General features: G+C 34.2%; 2 protein-coding genes across 4 annotated transcripts; one reads left to right on the top strand and one right to left on the bottom strand.

Annotated features, from left to right (window-relative positions):
• Positions 1–290: 290 nt before the first annotated feature.
• LOC110373778 (coatomer subunit zeta-1) lies at positions 291–6105 on the top strand. Of its 2 annotated transcripts, none has more exons than XM_064042068.1 (6): positions 291–426; positions 623–768; positions 1088–1187; positions 1573–1706; positions 2073–2163; positions 5910–6105. In XM_064042068.1, the coding sequence occupies exons 1-6, from the start codon at positions 394–396 to the stop codon at positions 5955–5957; spliced, it is 552 nt and encodes a 183-aa protein (XP_063898138.1). In that variant the 5' UTR covers positions 291–393; the 3' UTR covers positions 5958–6105. The 2 variants fall into 2 exon arrangements, with proteins under 2 accessions (XP_063898138.1, XP_063898139.1); XM_064042069.1 differs by lacking the exon at positions 5910–6105 and adding an exon at positions 4362–4483.
• LOC110373777 (isochorismatase domain-containing protein 1) lies at positions 5976–11282 on the bottom strand. Of its 2 annotated transcripts, none has more exons than XM_064042067.1 (4): positions 11060–11282; positions 10079–10285; positions 9525–9641; positions 5976–7952 (listed from the first exon to the last, which is right to left on the bottom strand). In XM_064042067.1, exons 1-4 carry the CDS (start codon positions 11192–11194, stop codon positions 7800–7802), a joined length of 612 nt encoding a protein of 203 aa, XP_063898137.1. In that variant the 5' UTR covers positions 11195–11282; the 3' UTR covers positions 5976–7799. The 2 variants fall into 2 exon arrangements, with proteins under 2 accessions (XP_063898137.1, XP_063898136.1); XM_064042066.1 differs by lacking the exon at positions 5976–7952 and adding an exon at positions 7977–8821 and having other exon boundaries at positions 11060–11280.
• Positions 11283–17764: the final 6482 nt, after the last annotated feature.

The following is a 17764-nucleotide window of genomic DNA, read 5'->3' as shown; positions in this document are numbered from 1 at the left end:
AATTTTGCGGACGCCAAGCCCTCCCATGCGAATGGGAAGAGTAGCCTGAACCCAGGCTCGGTCGTCTAGGGCCACATTTAAAATTGATGATAATGTGTGTCTGATAATTTTGTCAAGTTGTTCCAAAAGGTTTGTGTGCTTCCATAGAGTGGAAGCGCGCAAATAGTATGTTAATTTTGGGCCAAAACAACAATATCTAATGATTGTAATGGCTGAGTGCATTGCTTTGGTTTTAAACTCGACTAAAACCACTTTTATTTCGTTACATCACTATAAGTAACGTCAAATACGTCAAAGACAAAAAAGTTCTGTCATTTAAAAACACGTCAACGAATGCCGAGTTGTATGTTTTTGTTGAAATTACACCAAAAAGAAGAATAAATAACCAGAAAAATGGTGCACACAACAATGGAAGGATCTCTATTCGTAAGCAATAATGAAATATTCATCTAAGACTAAAACTAACCTTGAGTTTGAAGGATTTTAAAATGATGCATCGTAGCCCCCAAATTACTTACTGAATGTTCAATTTTCGAGTAGTTTGGGGAGTCTAAATGTTACTCACTGGTAATTAGGACATATTTATGACTAATTCTCTTAATTATCTTCTCCATAAATCCAGGAACCGACGCTATACATCGTGAAAGGCATGTGTATCTTGGACAATGATGGCAACAGGATCCTGGCTAAGTATTACGATAAAGATGTCCTGCCCACCGCTAAGGAACAGAAGGCTTTTGAGAAGAACTTGTTTAATAAGACACACAGGTAAACTATTGTATTTCTATCACCTATAGTTACTATAAGCACATCCCAATTGACTACTGCCAAAGTCTGTATAAAGTCGATCTTTCTGTCATCATCTCCATAGTACTACCAATACCAATGCTAATTCCATCTCAATCAGTTCAGCAGTTTTTGCATGAGAGCGTATATAAAAAAAAAATATATATTAGTTACAACAGTAAAAATATTATGATATTCGTAATTATAGAATAGATAAAAGATTACCTAAACGTTAAAACTGAGCTTATACATAAGTGAATCGTAATATGATATTCCTCAACATAAAATTCTTTAATTTCAGAGCAAATGCGGAGATCATCATGTTGGAAGGTCTGACCTGTGTGTACAAGAGCAATGTAGACCTCTTCTTTTATGTCATGGGCAGCTCACATGAAAATGAGGTAAAAGATAAGTTAACTTCAGCCTCGTTTTAAACTGTAAAAAATTACATCACTCAGAAGTCCCAGGATTAGAAACTGTTGTTGTATATCATACACTAGCTGTTTCCTATGCCTTTCTTATCCACTTTCGATACCTAGATAAAATATTGCCTATGTCACCCAGGGGATAGTGTTGTTTATGAACCGTGAAAGTATTTTTTAGAAACCATTTTTAAGTATGAGTGGATGCCAGAGCACTCGTAGGTGTATGTGTTGGGCCACATGCATACACATAGCTTGGAAGTTACGTGTTTATACAGCCTCTGATCTATAATTTCTATGTCTACAATTTTGTTTATTAAAAAGATTATATAAATAAACTAATAATATAACAAAATATTTCTAGTTAATCCTGCAATCAGTACTGAATGCACTGTACGAGTCGGTCAGCATACTACTGAGGAGGAACGTGGAGAGACGCGTGCTGCTGGATAACTTGGATGCTGTCATGCTCGCTTTTGATGAGATCTGCGATGGAGGGTAAGACAATTTTTTTTTATTGTGTGTATTTGTGACCGGAGTTTTCTTGAGAAATTGTATATTAACAAAACAGTTTTCATACATTTGTTAGCTTTCATTATATGGCAAATGAACCTGCAATGCTAACAGTATAAACTTTGTGTGTATGTTTGTCTACTTGAACATGCCAAGTTATGTACTTTTTGTTCACAAAGTAACCGTAGGTCAACTAAGTTTGACTAGTAAAAAAACTTAGTAAAATATTTTTAAATCCTTTTAAGTCTCGTTTTGATAGGTGATTGAACAAATGTTTCTCAATGTTTTGTTCCCATTTTGGCCAATTGCACAGCTACCTCTGTTAAGTTTACCATATCTTTTAAATTCTAGTGTGATTCTCGACTCCGACCCCACCTCCATAGTGGGCAGAGCAGCGCTTCGCACCGAGGACGTCCCCCTCGGGGAGCAGACCGTGGCCCAGGTAATGGAACAAGTCAATAAAATGTTTTGGTAGTTTGTCTCTGGGTGTGGTAGCGTTGGTGGATACAGATTGGTAAAAAATACTGAAAATATTAAAGTTTTATTGTCTTAGTAGCTTTGTTTGAAATTCGTCTGGTATTTTAGCTATAAAAAATACCAAAATCAAACACTTTTTGAAAGTCAAATTTTAAAAAGGCAGCCTTTACCACTTCCTATGTGTTTTTGCTGGGAACAAGTGGCGCAACCTTAAAGGATGAATTGTGCTAGAATTCCATCATAGTATACTTGCATAATATATGTCTTTAATTTTATTTGATTCTTTCAAACTCAAGGTTTTGGTTTACTTTGGGGCACGCTTAAAAAAAATTGCCAAGCATTTTCTTGCCTATCTGAAAAATAAATAATAATGTCAGTTTTTTCTTCTATCTGTATCTATCAACCAACTCCGTAACTAGTGTTGTACCACCGTTATGATTTTTATGTATCAATATTACTCTCTCATCGATATTTATTCGCGATCTCAAATCGATGCTTTACATACAATTTCAGTACTGATATAATTGGTTACTATGAAAGGAGATGGCCAAAAAAACACCCAGAGTCGACAGGAACTTCATATGTATGATTGGATTCAGTATAATTTGTGGATTTTAAAAAGTATTTCAAATCATCTAAAAACCATGGGGTTCTCTTTTTATAACGTTTTTTCGATCAAGATTTTAGTTCACAAAAAAGTTTACTTTACTGTTTGATGTTCGTTAGAAGTTGAATGCAGACTCGTGATTGGACCGTTTTGCATTGCTAAGTCATTTGTTATATTTGACAATGTCACATGGCGCGATTTTCCAAAGACAATTTCTCCAAAAACATATCATAGCCAGTTGTGAAGGTTGCATGTAACTGTGAAACCTCTCCAAGTAGGTAAGGTCGGTGCTTAATCGCATCTGGAGTGGTTAAATACAAGACCTTTTAATCACCAGGCTAACTCTGAAACTATGGGGATATTACTAGTGGCTTGTATAATGTTAGTTTACTTTGCTTTTTTATGTCCTTTGATGTTAATAATCTTTAAAATCAACATATATTCAACATAACCTATTTTTGCGATAATATGAAATAGCTCCTAAACCCCATGGATTTCAGTCTGGATTTTTTGGCACCATCAAAGGTCTATCATAAAGAACCTATTGGTAACCATTTCATTGCTGTCGATTCTGGTTTTTTTTTCTATGAAAATTTGGCCATCTCCTTTGCTTTGAGATGATTTTTCGCTTAAGTTTGAGCGTGTGTATGTAAAAAGAGGGTTCCAGTATTAGCATGTTTTGATGAACCCCATTTAGGAACTCATTCTCAGTTGATAGGACTATTTCATACACGTCAAGTGTAGTCTAAATATATAAAACTCAAAGGTGACTTATTTTATAAATTTTATCCTTTTTGGAGCTTTTATCCGGTTTGTCAAAAAAGTCCTGATAAAAATGATTTTTCATTTAAACAAGGGACAGCCAAAGCTATCTTCAAATATCTTGATATCATTATCAAAATGTTTTTCAAACACATGAATTAATTAACTGGTATGTAATGGTTTTTTTTTTAAAGGAAACTAATGGATTTTCTTTTTGAGATCGCGAATAAAATATAACGAAAGTAGTTGATTTTCTTTAAGTTCAAATTAGTAAACGAAACGTCCGATTATTTTTAAAATATGTATTTTAAGTATTTGTTAAACAAGTCTTAAAAACTAGGTAGTAAATATCAGAGTTATTTTATTATTAAAATTATAATAATAACACAGTATTTAATTACACCCAAATCACTATACTTTATGTATATTTTCATGTTTAATTTGTAGAAATCTGATTTCTTAAAATAAAACTGTTTCACTATGATTTTTGTTAAATAAACATTTTGAAATATTAATTTTATTTTTTATTATTATTTTGTTTTGCACTTGGTGGTTGATTTTGTTTTATTAATATTTTATTTGCATTTTGTTGTTTTATGCTAATAACTTGGGATCACACATATTGTTATATATTCATTGGTTTGAAATAAACGAAATATTAGACATTTAAAGCAAAACAATTTTTTATCTAGTTTAACAGTCTCACGTAAAAAAAAAACTGTTTCTTTTCACAAAATAATAACACAAAAACTAACAATAATTATTGAAATTATTTTATTTATTAAAAATTTCAGATACTACAGAACATTATGAATATGTAAGCGAATCCGGGGGCAATAGTTTGGCATACGTAAACCATCGTTAATTTGTAAAAATGTAGTTATTTAGTGCTTATTAAAAAAAACTAACATTTTTATTTTATTTTTTCATTTTTTTTCTCATTTGCTACCCCTTTTCATCGGCTGTAGGTATGGCTTTTTTCTTTTGCTTGTTTTTTTGTACATTTTTTTCTTTTAAAGTTATGCATTAGTTAAGCTGTATTTTTCATTAAATTGCGTAAATTTTGGTACTGTTGGACTGGTGTAGGAATTAAATGCTTTGTAACATAAATGTAGATAAAATTAGTACCTAATTACAGGATTTTTTCCGAGTTCCAAAATGAACATACCATTATTTAAATAGTTTCAATAGAAAGCTCTGGATATTTTTTTAAAGGAATGGAACAGGGTTTGTATATTTTGAAGTTATTTTCATAAACTTCTCAATTAATGAAATAAAAAAAAATCTACGAAGCCCATCTTCTGTCTTAGCAAAATATTTTGGACACCTATTTTTTGTTATCGAAAAATAAATTACAAATAATCCTTCATAGTATAGAAAATAGAGTCTTACCTGGGGATATTGGGTTGTCCGGGTAACAGGGTTGAGGACGTAGGATACGCAGTCGCTCCTTGTGGCACACTGGTACTCAGCTGCATCAGGTTAGACTGGAAGCCGACCCCAACATAGTCGGGAAAAGGCTCGGAAGATGATTATGTATTTGTGTAAAATGTCCTATTAAGATTGTTTACCTTTAATTAAGTGCCTAGGCAAATGGATTCATCATCCTCCGAGCCTTTTCCCAAACTATGTTGGGGTCGGCTTCCAGTCTAACCGGATTCAGCTGACTACCAGTGCTTTACAAGAAGCTACTGCCTATCTGACCTCATCCACCCAGTTACCCGGGCAACCCGATACCCCTTGGTTAGACTGGTGTCAGACTTACTGGCTTCTGACTACCCATAACGGCTGCCAAGGATGTTCAATGACAGCCGGGACCTACAATTTAACGTGCCATCCGAAACACAGTCATTGGTGTCTAAGATATACTTAGAAAGTGCTTAGAAAGTATACTTAGTGCCTAGGCAAATGGATTATAATTACTTTTTCTTTTCTACAGGCCTATGATGTAACTACTGTTACCTCCTGGCTTTCTTTGCGCAGAAAATATATTTATAATTTAACTTGAAGATATTTTTGTTGCCAATGCAGGACAATAGTAATTCAGATGTCCTATATTTAAATTATTAAACTGTTAAAGTATAGTTTATTCTTTTATTTATTGATTAGGAACTTGAAACAAGGAAATCATAATAATAAAAAAAAATCATTTTTTATCTTTATATATTTTTTATAATTTTGTATAGTCAGGTTCAGATAATAATAAAAAATATTTTTAAATTCTCATAATTTTAAATGGGTATGAGCTTCACTGATTTGGAAGGATCCATTTTATTTTCAGATTCAAAAAATAATTAAAATGTAATAAATTCTATACATATGTTAGTTTTTCTTATTTTCAGGTGTTACAATCGGCGAAGGAGCAACTGAAATGGTCCCTGTTAAAATAAATTAATAAAAAACAAATATATTTGCATTTATAATACAATTTAATAAATAATTGTATTACCTATTTTATTTACTAGGTTTTTGACATTTCACGAGCGCTCTTGAATATGGAAAAGGATAAGGAGTATATATATCTAAAATTTCAAGTTTTTTTTATTTTTTTCAAATTTTTTTTTGGTCGATACAAACCACAAACAATGCTTTTCATGCGGTGTCTTTCTCTAAATGTTTGCATTATTATAATAAATACAGATTTTATTTATATACATGGCATTTTGAGCGCAGTTTAAAAATAGCATATGAATACCTATTTGATTTAAAAAAAAACATATCTTGCGCTCGTGTGATGTGAAAACCGCATAAAATAATCTACTTTATTCCAAAATATTTACATAAGTTATTATATTTTTCTTTGAACATCAGTCTTAAGTTCTAAGTGATGAAATAAGTTTTCTGTACAACTCTCCTTATGTAATAGCGAGGACATTTTTATTTAAATAAACTTATATTTAATAAGTATATTTCGTTTCTGAAGTTCTATTATTTTTGCAAATAATACAATGATAAAAAAATATTATTTATAAATTATTTTCAAGCCTCGTTTCAAGCAGGTAAGAAATAAGTCCACCAAAAACCTTGTTTTTTAAAATGTTTGTTTGTATGAGTATACCTTCACCTACATATTATAATCACATGATTTAAATTATATTTTAAAATCTTTTCCATAAAATCAGTTTCGTATCCCTCCCCTTTTTTAAGCCAAGAAAAATAGAAGTGATTTGGGATTTGCTTTGGTTTAAAAAATATTTAAAATACTGGAAACCAATATAATAAATAGTAGGTGTGATAATCAAAAACCTGCACGAAAAAAAAACCGATATGTACCATTTAACTGTAAGGCGTCGTCCTAATTGGCAGCGATCGCACGATGGCGCGATGCGTTTTTCATCTCACGATCTCACTATCTCACTTGCGAGGTTCAAATAGGACACTCTGATGAAATCTGTATGTTTGAACTCATCGAACGACGAGAACGCATCGTGTCATCGTACAATTGCTGTCAATTAGGACGACGTCTTAGACGAAAAACGCATCGCGCCATCGTGCGATCGCTGCCAATTAGGACGACGCCTAAAGATAACCAAACCATAACCAGCCGTGTACTTGCCGCGCATTGGTCTAATCAGAGATTTGACAACTGAAAATGGTTCGGTTACCTATCGTATTAGTTAAATGGTGCAACTCACAGTAATATTTGAGCAAGTTTGTTCAATAGCATATTTCGAGCATTGTTTCCATATCTATAAATGATGTAAAATCTTGGCTTTTACTATTCGAGTCTTTCCTTTAAAATCTTATAATTATCTCCGTTTTAAGGCTCATTTTCATTGGTCATTACACGCTTTCGGGTTGCGGTAGATTCTTGTTCTTTTAATCGATCATTAGATAACCCGCAAGCGGGTATTCTTCATCGCGTATTTTTTTTACACATTAATTGAGGAGATGTTTTTCACATTAGCAGATGAATTTAAAAGGTTTAGGCCACAATCTGAGACATCTCCGCATATATAAAGACTAACGGCCATTCCCAATATTATATATCTATCTATTGTTGTACTTACTACTAGCGATAGGAATTTGACATGCTGATATAGGGCTAAGCTCAAAATTCTAACTCTATCAAATCAACAGAAAAATGCATATTTAATAACCGATCTTTCTTTTGGTCTGCGATCTCCAATCATAAAACACAACGGACGGATCAGTTATTGAAATCCGCTGTAAATAAAATATTGTGAACGGATCTAACGACCATTAAAAATGAGCCTTCATTCTAGAACTTTCTACATCTGATTAATTTTCTGCCCAAACTCGTCAGCGCTAGGCGTAATATTAAGCTTAGATACATGTTTGAAAGCCGGGTGGTTCTTGTCGCGTAATAGCTTGAAAAGCACGTTTTCCGAAGTGCCCACAAAACACCCGATGGATTGCAGACGCTGAAAATAAAGAAAAAACAAGTCTTGTGTGAAAACGTTTATTTACAGAAAAATATAGGTACATTTATTTAACATGCATACATTTTTGCTTTAAAATATAAAATGGAATGCTCAATATAATACGTAATGTATTTTAACATAGTATAAAATAAAAGAATTTAAATTATACCAAAAATAATAATAAAAATCCTTCACCTAAAATACTAAGAGTTTGAAAACAAATAAAATATGTTTTACTGTATATTTTTTCAATCAATTCAATTTTATTTTTTCAAAATTATCCAAATGCCAGGGTTATTGCACCTTCATAAAGCAATTTACCTAGATAAAACATTGGCATTAGGACAAAAAATATATCCACTGATGTCATTGAAATAAATAAAAAAGGAAAACAAAACATAAAGTTATATTATGCAAAAATGAAAAAAATATATACATATATCTCATAGATGCTAGTAAAAAGATTAAATATCAAATAACACTTAATTTGACTAAATTGACTTGTTTTCATTATGGTGAAATTCCACCAAAATTATTAAGTACAGCGAAGAAAAGAATGTACGCAAATCCGCTGCTAGCATATTTTCGCGCACAAAGGTTGCAATTTCGCGAACATTTTAGAAATGTTCGCACGCAATTTGTTACTGTTTGCTAGAGCGAGTAGACCAGAAGAAACAATTGATGGAATTTCACCAATATAAAGGCATTTTTTATAATTTGGAGGTCCTTTCAGAGAACCCTAAAGTATCGACAGTGGGTTCCTTATTCAGTTTAGAAATGTGTTTGAATTCTGGATGCTGTTTATCTTTCATAAGTTTGAAGAGGACATTCTCCGATGTGGTTATGAAACAGGATAGGGCAGCCATGCGCTGGAACGGTAAGTAAGATACAGCCTATAGGGTAAATAGTTATGGATAATTTCTACTAATTTAATAAAGAGGAAATGCTTTAAAGGCGCCGAAACTACGGAACTAATTTAAAAAATTCTTTCACTGTTGGGCAGCTAGACTATCCCCAAGTAACACATGTTATTATTTTGTCCAGGCATAGTAAGGTCCTTCGTGACTTGATGAAACTGTGGGAATCAGCTAGTATGGCAATATTTGAAGGCTCTTTAAACCAAACAGAGACTTGTGTTGCTGAGGAGTTTGTTCCAAGTGAGAGGTGGTGTATTAGAGGCTGTCTTTGTTTTAAAAAAGGGCTTTCAAAACATGCTGCTGATGCATGAAGTTTGATTGAATGATTTAAATTTTTATATGGTGCAACCCCCTATTTTACCTCCTCCACCCAGTTACCTTTGGTACATCTTGTCTTAGGCCGCGAACGCACAGACAGGTGGCTTGCTTAGCGCCTAGTGCCTAGCGGCTTTCATCCTGGCTATTCGACTAGCTAGGCGCTAAGCGCGCAGTGCAGCCGGTCGCGTTCATTTTAGAACGTTCGTTTTACTGGGCTACTCGCTAGGTGACGCGCTAGACATTAGGCGCTAAGCAAGCCACCTGCCTGTGCGTTCGCGGCCTTACTAGATTTAATTGGCCACTTATCTAGGATTCTTTGAAAATAAAAACAGGTTACCTGTAGTGCAAGCCCTCTATCCATGAGGGATCTAGAAGACACTCCATCGGCTAGCACATGTACTACCAAGTCCTTGCTCAGCAAGTCGATCACAGTCTGCTCTATGCATACGTGGGCCTGAAATTAAAAAGACAATATTATGCTCTGATGGTCCAGGCCAACCAGCCACAGTGGCTGTTCTGAGTACCTACATAAGCCCAGGACATTTTATAGTGCACAAGCATTTATGCAGACACATTTGCACTCTCTATTCCTTCACTCTCATAGTCCGAAGGGACAGCAGTCTGACATAATCGGGAAAAGATTATGTGTAAAACATAATGCAATGGATTTAAATAAAAAATGCTGGATGCAGAATGTTGTTCACTAAATTTTGTCAGACTTCATACATCCTTTTTTTAGTAATTGATTGTTTTACAGTTCTCATCAAATAACTTTGCCACTTTGAAGCTAGCCTTTTGAGTCCTAGGCATGACCAGTGTGTTTCATTTTTACTATGTATTGTAAAGTCCTTTACAATGTTTAGACAAAATATATAACAATAAAAATTATACCTCAATCCCGAACAGTACAACAGACTGTAAATCAGGCACATCTTTCTTCAACTTCTCCTCTAACTCAGGAGTATACATGGAGAACTTAGTCTTCTCATACACCAGGGCTGCGTCACATACATTGATGTCTTTAGTTGTATGGCCGAGACCTTTGGGATACTGCTCCGAGACATATACGGGAATTTTGAAGTGTTTTGCTGCTTCCATCTGTAATTATTATTGTATTATTTATGTTAATAAGTGGATTGTGAATAGGGGCATAAGTGATTGTCAGTGAAGGGTCAATTCTATGCTCCATATGAGTGTTTTTTTTTTTAATGATGTCAAAAATCATCAAATCCCACCGACAGTTAGCAGCGGAGAGGGAGTGTCAGACTCTTCCTGACTAAAAACCGTTGTGTTCCGTCGTAGGTCTTTTATGTACCAGGGCTGCGGTAACTCTTTCAAACAACCTGCAGCCCAGAAAGACAAATAATCTCGATGACTTTAAAGCCAATGTTAAAACAATAATAACAATTGCCTAATAAACTGAATCATTACTTTAGGCACTAGTTAATATATTGTTTAATATGTTTTTGTGTAAACAGTCCAACCAAGATTGTTTCATTTTAGTTGTCTCTATTGAAATAGACTCACAGAGATAGCTTAGCCTGCACACAAATACTTTCAACATATGTAAGTACTTATGGTTAAATCATTATTGATAAAAAATAGCATATTTTCGCTGCATATATGTAATTTTATCATAGCCACGGTGATGTGCGTTGAATTTTTCTACGTTTATATTGACAAAATATTCAAACGTATTAAATAGTAGCAGTTCGGCACAGACAGCAAAACATTGATCGATTTTTTATAAATATCTCCGCACAAACAACAAAAATCTTGCCAATATCTTATCAATAGCAGTGGAAGTATATAACAATAGATTACAAACAGATAGCAACAAGTTATTACGTAACTATGATATAAAAATCATACCATTTTGTTTGCCACTTTGACTACTTCGCTAAAGTATTTGATATGCGGTCTAAAAGTTTCTTGTATGTCACATAGCAGAAAGGCCGTCTTCTGAGCCTCTAGGGCTCCCAGTTTTAAGACATTGCGAGCAGCCATTGTATATTTAATAATTTACAAATCACCGGCAGAAATAACACCGACTGTCGGAGAATGTTTTGATTAAAAATATTGATGAAGTTTGAGAAACGTCAAACCAAACGTCAATGATAAGATATGATTTGTACAGTTCTGGTAACATTTCGGCGAAAAAAGGGCCTGATTTTATGAAATAAATACCAAAGGTTGTAAAATATAAGGCATAAAACTTAGGTAATATAATTTAAAATATACCTTGCCAAGGTATTAAATAACTAGGTTACAATTAGCGCCACCTATTATCTAACTTTAGAACTCAAAAAACGTTCCCGGCTGTAGCTCCCAGTCTCGCGTGTTCCCAGAAATTATGATCCTGAATTTTTATCAAGTATTTGATTTTACAAACTTATTATGGAATGTTTTTTTACATTCAGAAAACGTCGAAATAATAACAAACCTATGTTATATACATATACCTACTCAAAAAGGTATTCAAGTAAGAAAGTAGGCTTCCATTTTTTTTTACTTAAGGGGACAAAATTCATGATCAGTGAAAATTATTTAAATTGCACTCTGTTTACATTGTTTATATCTAATACAATAATTTATAGTTTGATGATTAAACTATGACGCCTGATAAATGTTAACTAGCCACAATACATTGCTACTCACATGCCGTAGGCGTTAACAGGCATACCTACTTTAGCTAAGGAGGATCCACAGGACAAAACAACTTAGTTTTAAAGTAATAATATAACTTTAAGGTATCAGGAATAATGTACGTGTTTATATACTTCGTTGATTATAGTGTTAATTGTGTTTTGAATGATTTACATAGGCAGTCATAGTAAAAGTAGGTATGTAGGCAACTGCTTTTAAATGAAACTACTTTAACGAATTTTATCGCGCTTAAATTGATATTATTAATATTTAATCTCGACGATTCGGGACTTGACAGAGCCCAGCATTAGATACATAGAGAACATGGCTGGAGCGTAACCCCATAGAAACTTAAATCCAAATCCAAGCCAAAAACTGCTAGACCTAAGGATACAGTGACCTCGTTCTGCGTGAATCGGATTGTCAATAATCAACAAAATGTATTGTAGCTGTTTGTAAGTAAAATATTAAGACCACCAACACCTTAGTCTACCCTTGACCATGGATGCTGTAAAGGATCCGAAATGTCGGGATTAAATAATATTAATATAACCGCGATAAAACCCGTAAAAGTAGTTTTATGTGGATGGTTAGGTATATTCGCGTACCTATATAGGCACGTGTCAGAAATCAACATAGGTAGGTATAGGTACGTTCTGTACGTACCTATGTTGATTTCAGTAATAAAATATAAGTACGTTACGTACTCCTTGAGTCCTTGTTAGAAAAAAATGCTGAAGGTTCTAATTTGGACATGTTATTATAACTAGAACCGCAAAGCATACTTAATACAGCCAAACATAATTGAATCTAAACCCACGTAAAGGTAAACCGAACCGGAATAGAAAAAAAAACAAAACTGCGTATTGGAAATGGAGCTGAACTCAAAATCACGCAGACGTATCATTACCAAAAGTCGGGCACGCAATTTCTTAAAAAACTATTCCTTCCAAATCTCTAATTTACCGAAAAAACTGTATCATTCAAAAACCTTTTTTTTTATTTTTGAACGCGTGACTTTTGAGTGACTGTTTTTCGCCTCGGGCTGTATCCGAACGCAACTGTGGTTAGAAAAAAAATAAAACAAAGGAAGATGGCGCCCGAAACATCGCGTGCGTGGTTTCGGCGGGAAGGGCTTTTAGAAAAAATATCATTCAAACTGTTACCTGTGACGTCGGTAACACAAAGTGCTATCAAAACAGACGTAGGTCAAGAGAAATTAAAGAAAGTTTTGGAAAAAAACTTTCGGAAATGTTGCCATTACTGAAAAAAACATAGACAGGGTAGGCTGAAAATATTTTGTACTAGAACAGGAAATGCACCTTTATCCTATGTACCTACCTAGTATACCTCTTTAGTTATACTTAGTTTTATATGTAGGCTGCACTTGGGAAAGATTTTATCTATGGAAGTTACAGTTACCATATAATTTTCATATTAGGTATATAGCTCTGTGTTCCAAATCCGAAGTAAGGACACCCATTTAAAATCTGTTTCGGATGTTCCTAAGTGGTCACAATAGTGTGAATCGCTTTCTTGTCATTTGCCTAGCTCTCGAAAGGTTAGAAAGACTGAGATTATACTGAATCCCGGTTTCAATGGTTAGCGATAAAGTGTCAGTTTATCCGATAGTTAATGCTATCTGCTAGATAAAGGGTGGTTATAATTCCTGCTAGTCTATTCGAGAGCAAACTTTATAAATGAATTTGGCGATGAATGGGATAAGGTCAGGAAATATAGAAAAGTGTGTAAGTATGTCAAAATAAAAGTCAATATGCGTGTACCTACCTTCATCATAAAAAACATTAAGTTTTGTTAAAATTGTTCGTAGTATGGTTAATTTTCAATGGCTCAGACTGAACCGAATAGGTGAAGCTGTGAAATTAAAATTAAAGCATTTTATAATATAAGCACAGGAAATTAGCACTCAACCGTGCCAGTTAAAGAAACCAGTAGCAGCATTCATAATCGTAATGAGGTTTATTTCACACCCGCAAATTACAGTATGACCAATAAACAAAATTAACAATACTTTTAATGGGCTACAGTGGCGCCAGAATATTACGATGGACCCCGGCGGCAGTCGGCGCGTGTTTCTAAAGGTTCCTTTTTATTTTTTTAATATAAAAACAGCTTATAATTACAGGCATTAGACTGTTTAACGTAGACCAGAGGTTGATTGCTGGCCGGTTTAGCGTTTTTGAAGTCTGGATGACTGAAACAATAAAAAAGTAGGTTGTTTCTGGTAGGTGTTCGTTTTTTTGAAATTCGAAATGTGGTTGTTCGGTTTTCGAATTGATGCGATAGCTTCTGCTTGCTTTGGAGGCAAATTGTGGATCGTAAAAATGATGTCTGGAAAAGCAACAATGTAACTACATACTTTTCCAAAACCTCTTTTCATTAGGTTCTTCTGATAACTTCAGTTTAGATGGGGAAGACCTTTCATGCAACTTTTAGTGAAGTTCGGAGGCAAACAAACAGTTGGGTCAGTCCGGATTTACTTTTTTTTAGCGAGTGGACGTGTTAGACTTCTATCTTCTGAAATCTGCCGGTAGGTACATCAGAACAGTTAGTAGGTAACTGACAACATGACATCTCTGTTTATTATATGCTTAGGTATTACTTGTTAGTACCTAAATAGTAGACAGGTACATATACCTAATCCTCTATAATCCTCTATAATATAACCGCAGAACTACTTACATACATAGGCCTTCTATAGTATCCTTATTATGTATGCTTAGCTAGTCTAGTTACATTTGAATAACAAAATCCTTCAACAAAGCAACCAACTCACAGACTACATAAAACCTACATTATAAACTACAACTACATCTACGTTCGATCTATCGGAAATACTTAGCTATAAAAGGTCTAAGCTCGTCGAGCGGCGCCGGGGGCGTGTCGAAGCGAACTCCGAGTGTCAGTGGCGCCAAACCTTTTGACGTTATGCTTTTTTGTCCAAGACGCCCCGCGGCAAAGGCGTTGGCTGTAAAAGTATAGTTCCAATAATTTAATTAAATGGCTGAACTAATTTTCGATGGCCTAAAGAGTTTTTGTTGCCATTTGTGTTGTTAATGATAGTTTTAGTAGGTTGATGGTACTTTCTTTGAGTTTTGTAAGGATGCAAATATTAGCTGTACGAGACGTGATCAGTTCTTTCTGACTCTTGCAGTCATTTAAAGTCAGTGTCTACAAGAGTCAGGGAATAGAGAGTGCACATGTACCTGCATTTGCCTTACCTACACGAGATGATTATTAGGTATATTTCTTAGGTATAAAGCTTTAGAGTTGAGGGAAATACATCTGTGGCAGCGTGAGGGAGTGTCAGACTCTTACTGACTAAAAGTCAATGTTTTCCTTCTTTGAACTCGAGCGAACAATCCTAAAAGCCTTGGTACGATCTCTTACATAGGTAGGTAACTAAGGACAAATTTCCATTGAGACCAAAGACTCCAATTCAAAAAAGTTTTCTTTAAAAAGATTCTATGCAAATACCTACAAGAAAATTACTCCTGCATACATATTTTTTCACAGAAGTATTTAAAACGGACAAATCATTAATTACACATCAATTAACAAAAACACTTTTACCGTCATTCGAGGAGTCGAACGTTTCCTGTGTATAATTGCCGCCATTACTAATGAAAAGAAAATGGCGCGCACACAATGGACAATAGTGAGCATAGATAAAAAACGCAAATACGTTTAGTTTGATCGATTTTGTTTGATGAAGGAGCTTGTGTTTGTAATGTGTTTATCTTTTAGATTTCCTTCTCTCAATTTTGGTAAAATAAATATTCAGTTCTGATAATGGTAAATTGGTGATATAGCACAATTAACTTTATGTCCTTAAGTGTACCTGAGTCTTGTATAAGTACTTGTAAAGTTATTTAATTATCCTTAGGCCCAGTGCACTGACTACATAAAAGTCAGTTTTTTTTTTAAACAACTGTTTACTTTGAATACCGATCGTGAAAATTCAAAATAAACAGTTGTTCTATTACTGCGAAAGTTTATCCATGTTTTCGCCCATTTATATTTTGATCAGCAATTTTTTCCATGCATGTACTTAAATGAATCTCTAAAATTAGGTATCTAGGTACTCTTCTTTTGACATCGTACTAGACTAATTAATATTTCGTTTTTTTGTTACTAAGTATGAGAAGCTTCATCGGAATGTTCGTACCTATATAAGTACCAACTAACATGATTCTTTTATTTCTAGTAAGTATTTGAAGAATTCCACTCGCTACGTAAGACGGTCTTGATTTTTATTGTGAGTGAAGAATGTCATTTAAAATACCTTTGGTACACGTGGAAACTAAGTATGACGTAAGTTTTAAGGACATATTACGACCAATGATAAATCTATCTATAACATAGATACCTACATAGACGTATCTGACTGATGTCCACGTCCTCATAGCTGATTATCGACCTCGTCGGCTATTCTCATTTAAGAAGATCAGCCAACTGCGCAGGACGTATTATTATACCTAGTGCACAAGCATTTGCACAGACACACATTAGGTAAAATAAGATCGAAGCATACATAAACATTTTTATAGGCAAAGAGGCTTGGCTTATTTCCAGAGAGTATTTAATCGTCAACTTACCATCTTCCTAGCTATTTTTCAAAGACAATCCTACACTTCCAAACTACGTCATTTTCTTGAAAAACTGCATTATATTACGAATGTTATATATCTAAGTGTTTTCCAGTAAAATTAAGTATAGTATAGAAATATTACGTATATTTTACAGCAAAGCAGCATTTATTTTAAAAGTGTCGAACCGTAGCGCCGAGACTGACCCCTCTTCCGTTCTGTCAAGATCTTATCTTTGGTATTAACTAACTGTTCCCTGCGTTTTCACTCGCTTTCAAAATAAAATGGTTAAGTAAAGGTTTTCTAAGGGCTCCGCGGGAAAAATATACTGAAATATTTTTATTATGCAACGAGACTTAGGTGCCTGCCCAAAATTTCTTAAGTTATTCCCAAAATGTAGGTACTGTCGTGAAAAATTTACCGAAATATTTATATAGGTAGGTAGGTCCATAATTAATTTATTATGCAACTTTTAAAAGGTGTTAAGTTACCTATCTACAAAATGACATGCAAAACTATTATTGTCAAGGGATTAATGAGAATTTTATAAATAAAAATCGTTACAAAATCCTACCACAGATTTCCAAAACTACAAAACAAATCTTTTCAAAAATACATAAAATGTAGATTTTTTGTTACCTAACCTTTATCTAACTAAATCCACAATTAAAAAACAAACTAAACATAAACTTAACTACTCTATGCCCCCGACCTTGGGTCATCAAAGTTCAGAAACAATAACTGTTTCCCGCCTCACAGCGAGTTCCCGCGCAAACGTGACGCATCCAAAATGGCGAATTAAAAAGTAATTAATATTAGCGTCTTCCGTTTGGAACTCATTTCTTTATGTTTTATTGCGTGTGAAAGCGAGTTGGTATTTAATAAATCATCTCTTAGTACTTGTATGTTGTGTATTGTTTTATTTTGGATTTAGATTATGTTAAAAGTTGAAGACTTCGTGGCAAAGACTATAAAACCACTTGACTGCGCATACAGTGCCCCGACGCTCGCCAAAAGTTAGTGATTTTGCGCGTACTATAAGGCTACGATTAGTACGATCCTTTAGTAGCGACCGTGAACTGACCAATAGTAGCCGCGGATTATCCCGCTTTCCCCCGCCCGCAGTGGTGAGTCGTGTTCTTAGAAGAAATTGGCGAGTGCGCTCTCTAGTGGTTATTTACTTTATGCTTCGTGGTTAAGCAAAGCTTGGCGCGGTTGATAAGTGGATGGGAGACTACCTATGTTATGATCTGTTCTTCCATGTTTCGGAAGGTTTTTACGTTAAATTTGTGGGTCCTGGTTGTCATTTGAACATCTTTAC

Source organism: Helicoverpa armigera, chromosome 27 (genome assembly GCF_030705265.1).
Source record: "Helicoverpa armigera isolate CAAS_96S chromosome 27, ASM3070526v1, whole genome shotgun sequence".
In the NCBI taxonomy this organism is placed as follows: domain Eukaryota; kingdom Metazoa; phylum Arthropoda; class Insecta; order Lepidoptera; family Noctuidae; genus Helicoverpa; species Helicoverpa armigera.
The sequence above is the reverse complement of the archived record's forward strand: the minus strand, read 5'-3'. Positions and strand labels throughout refer to the sequence as shown.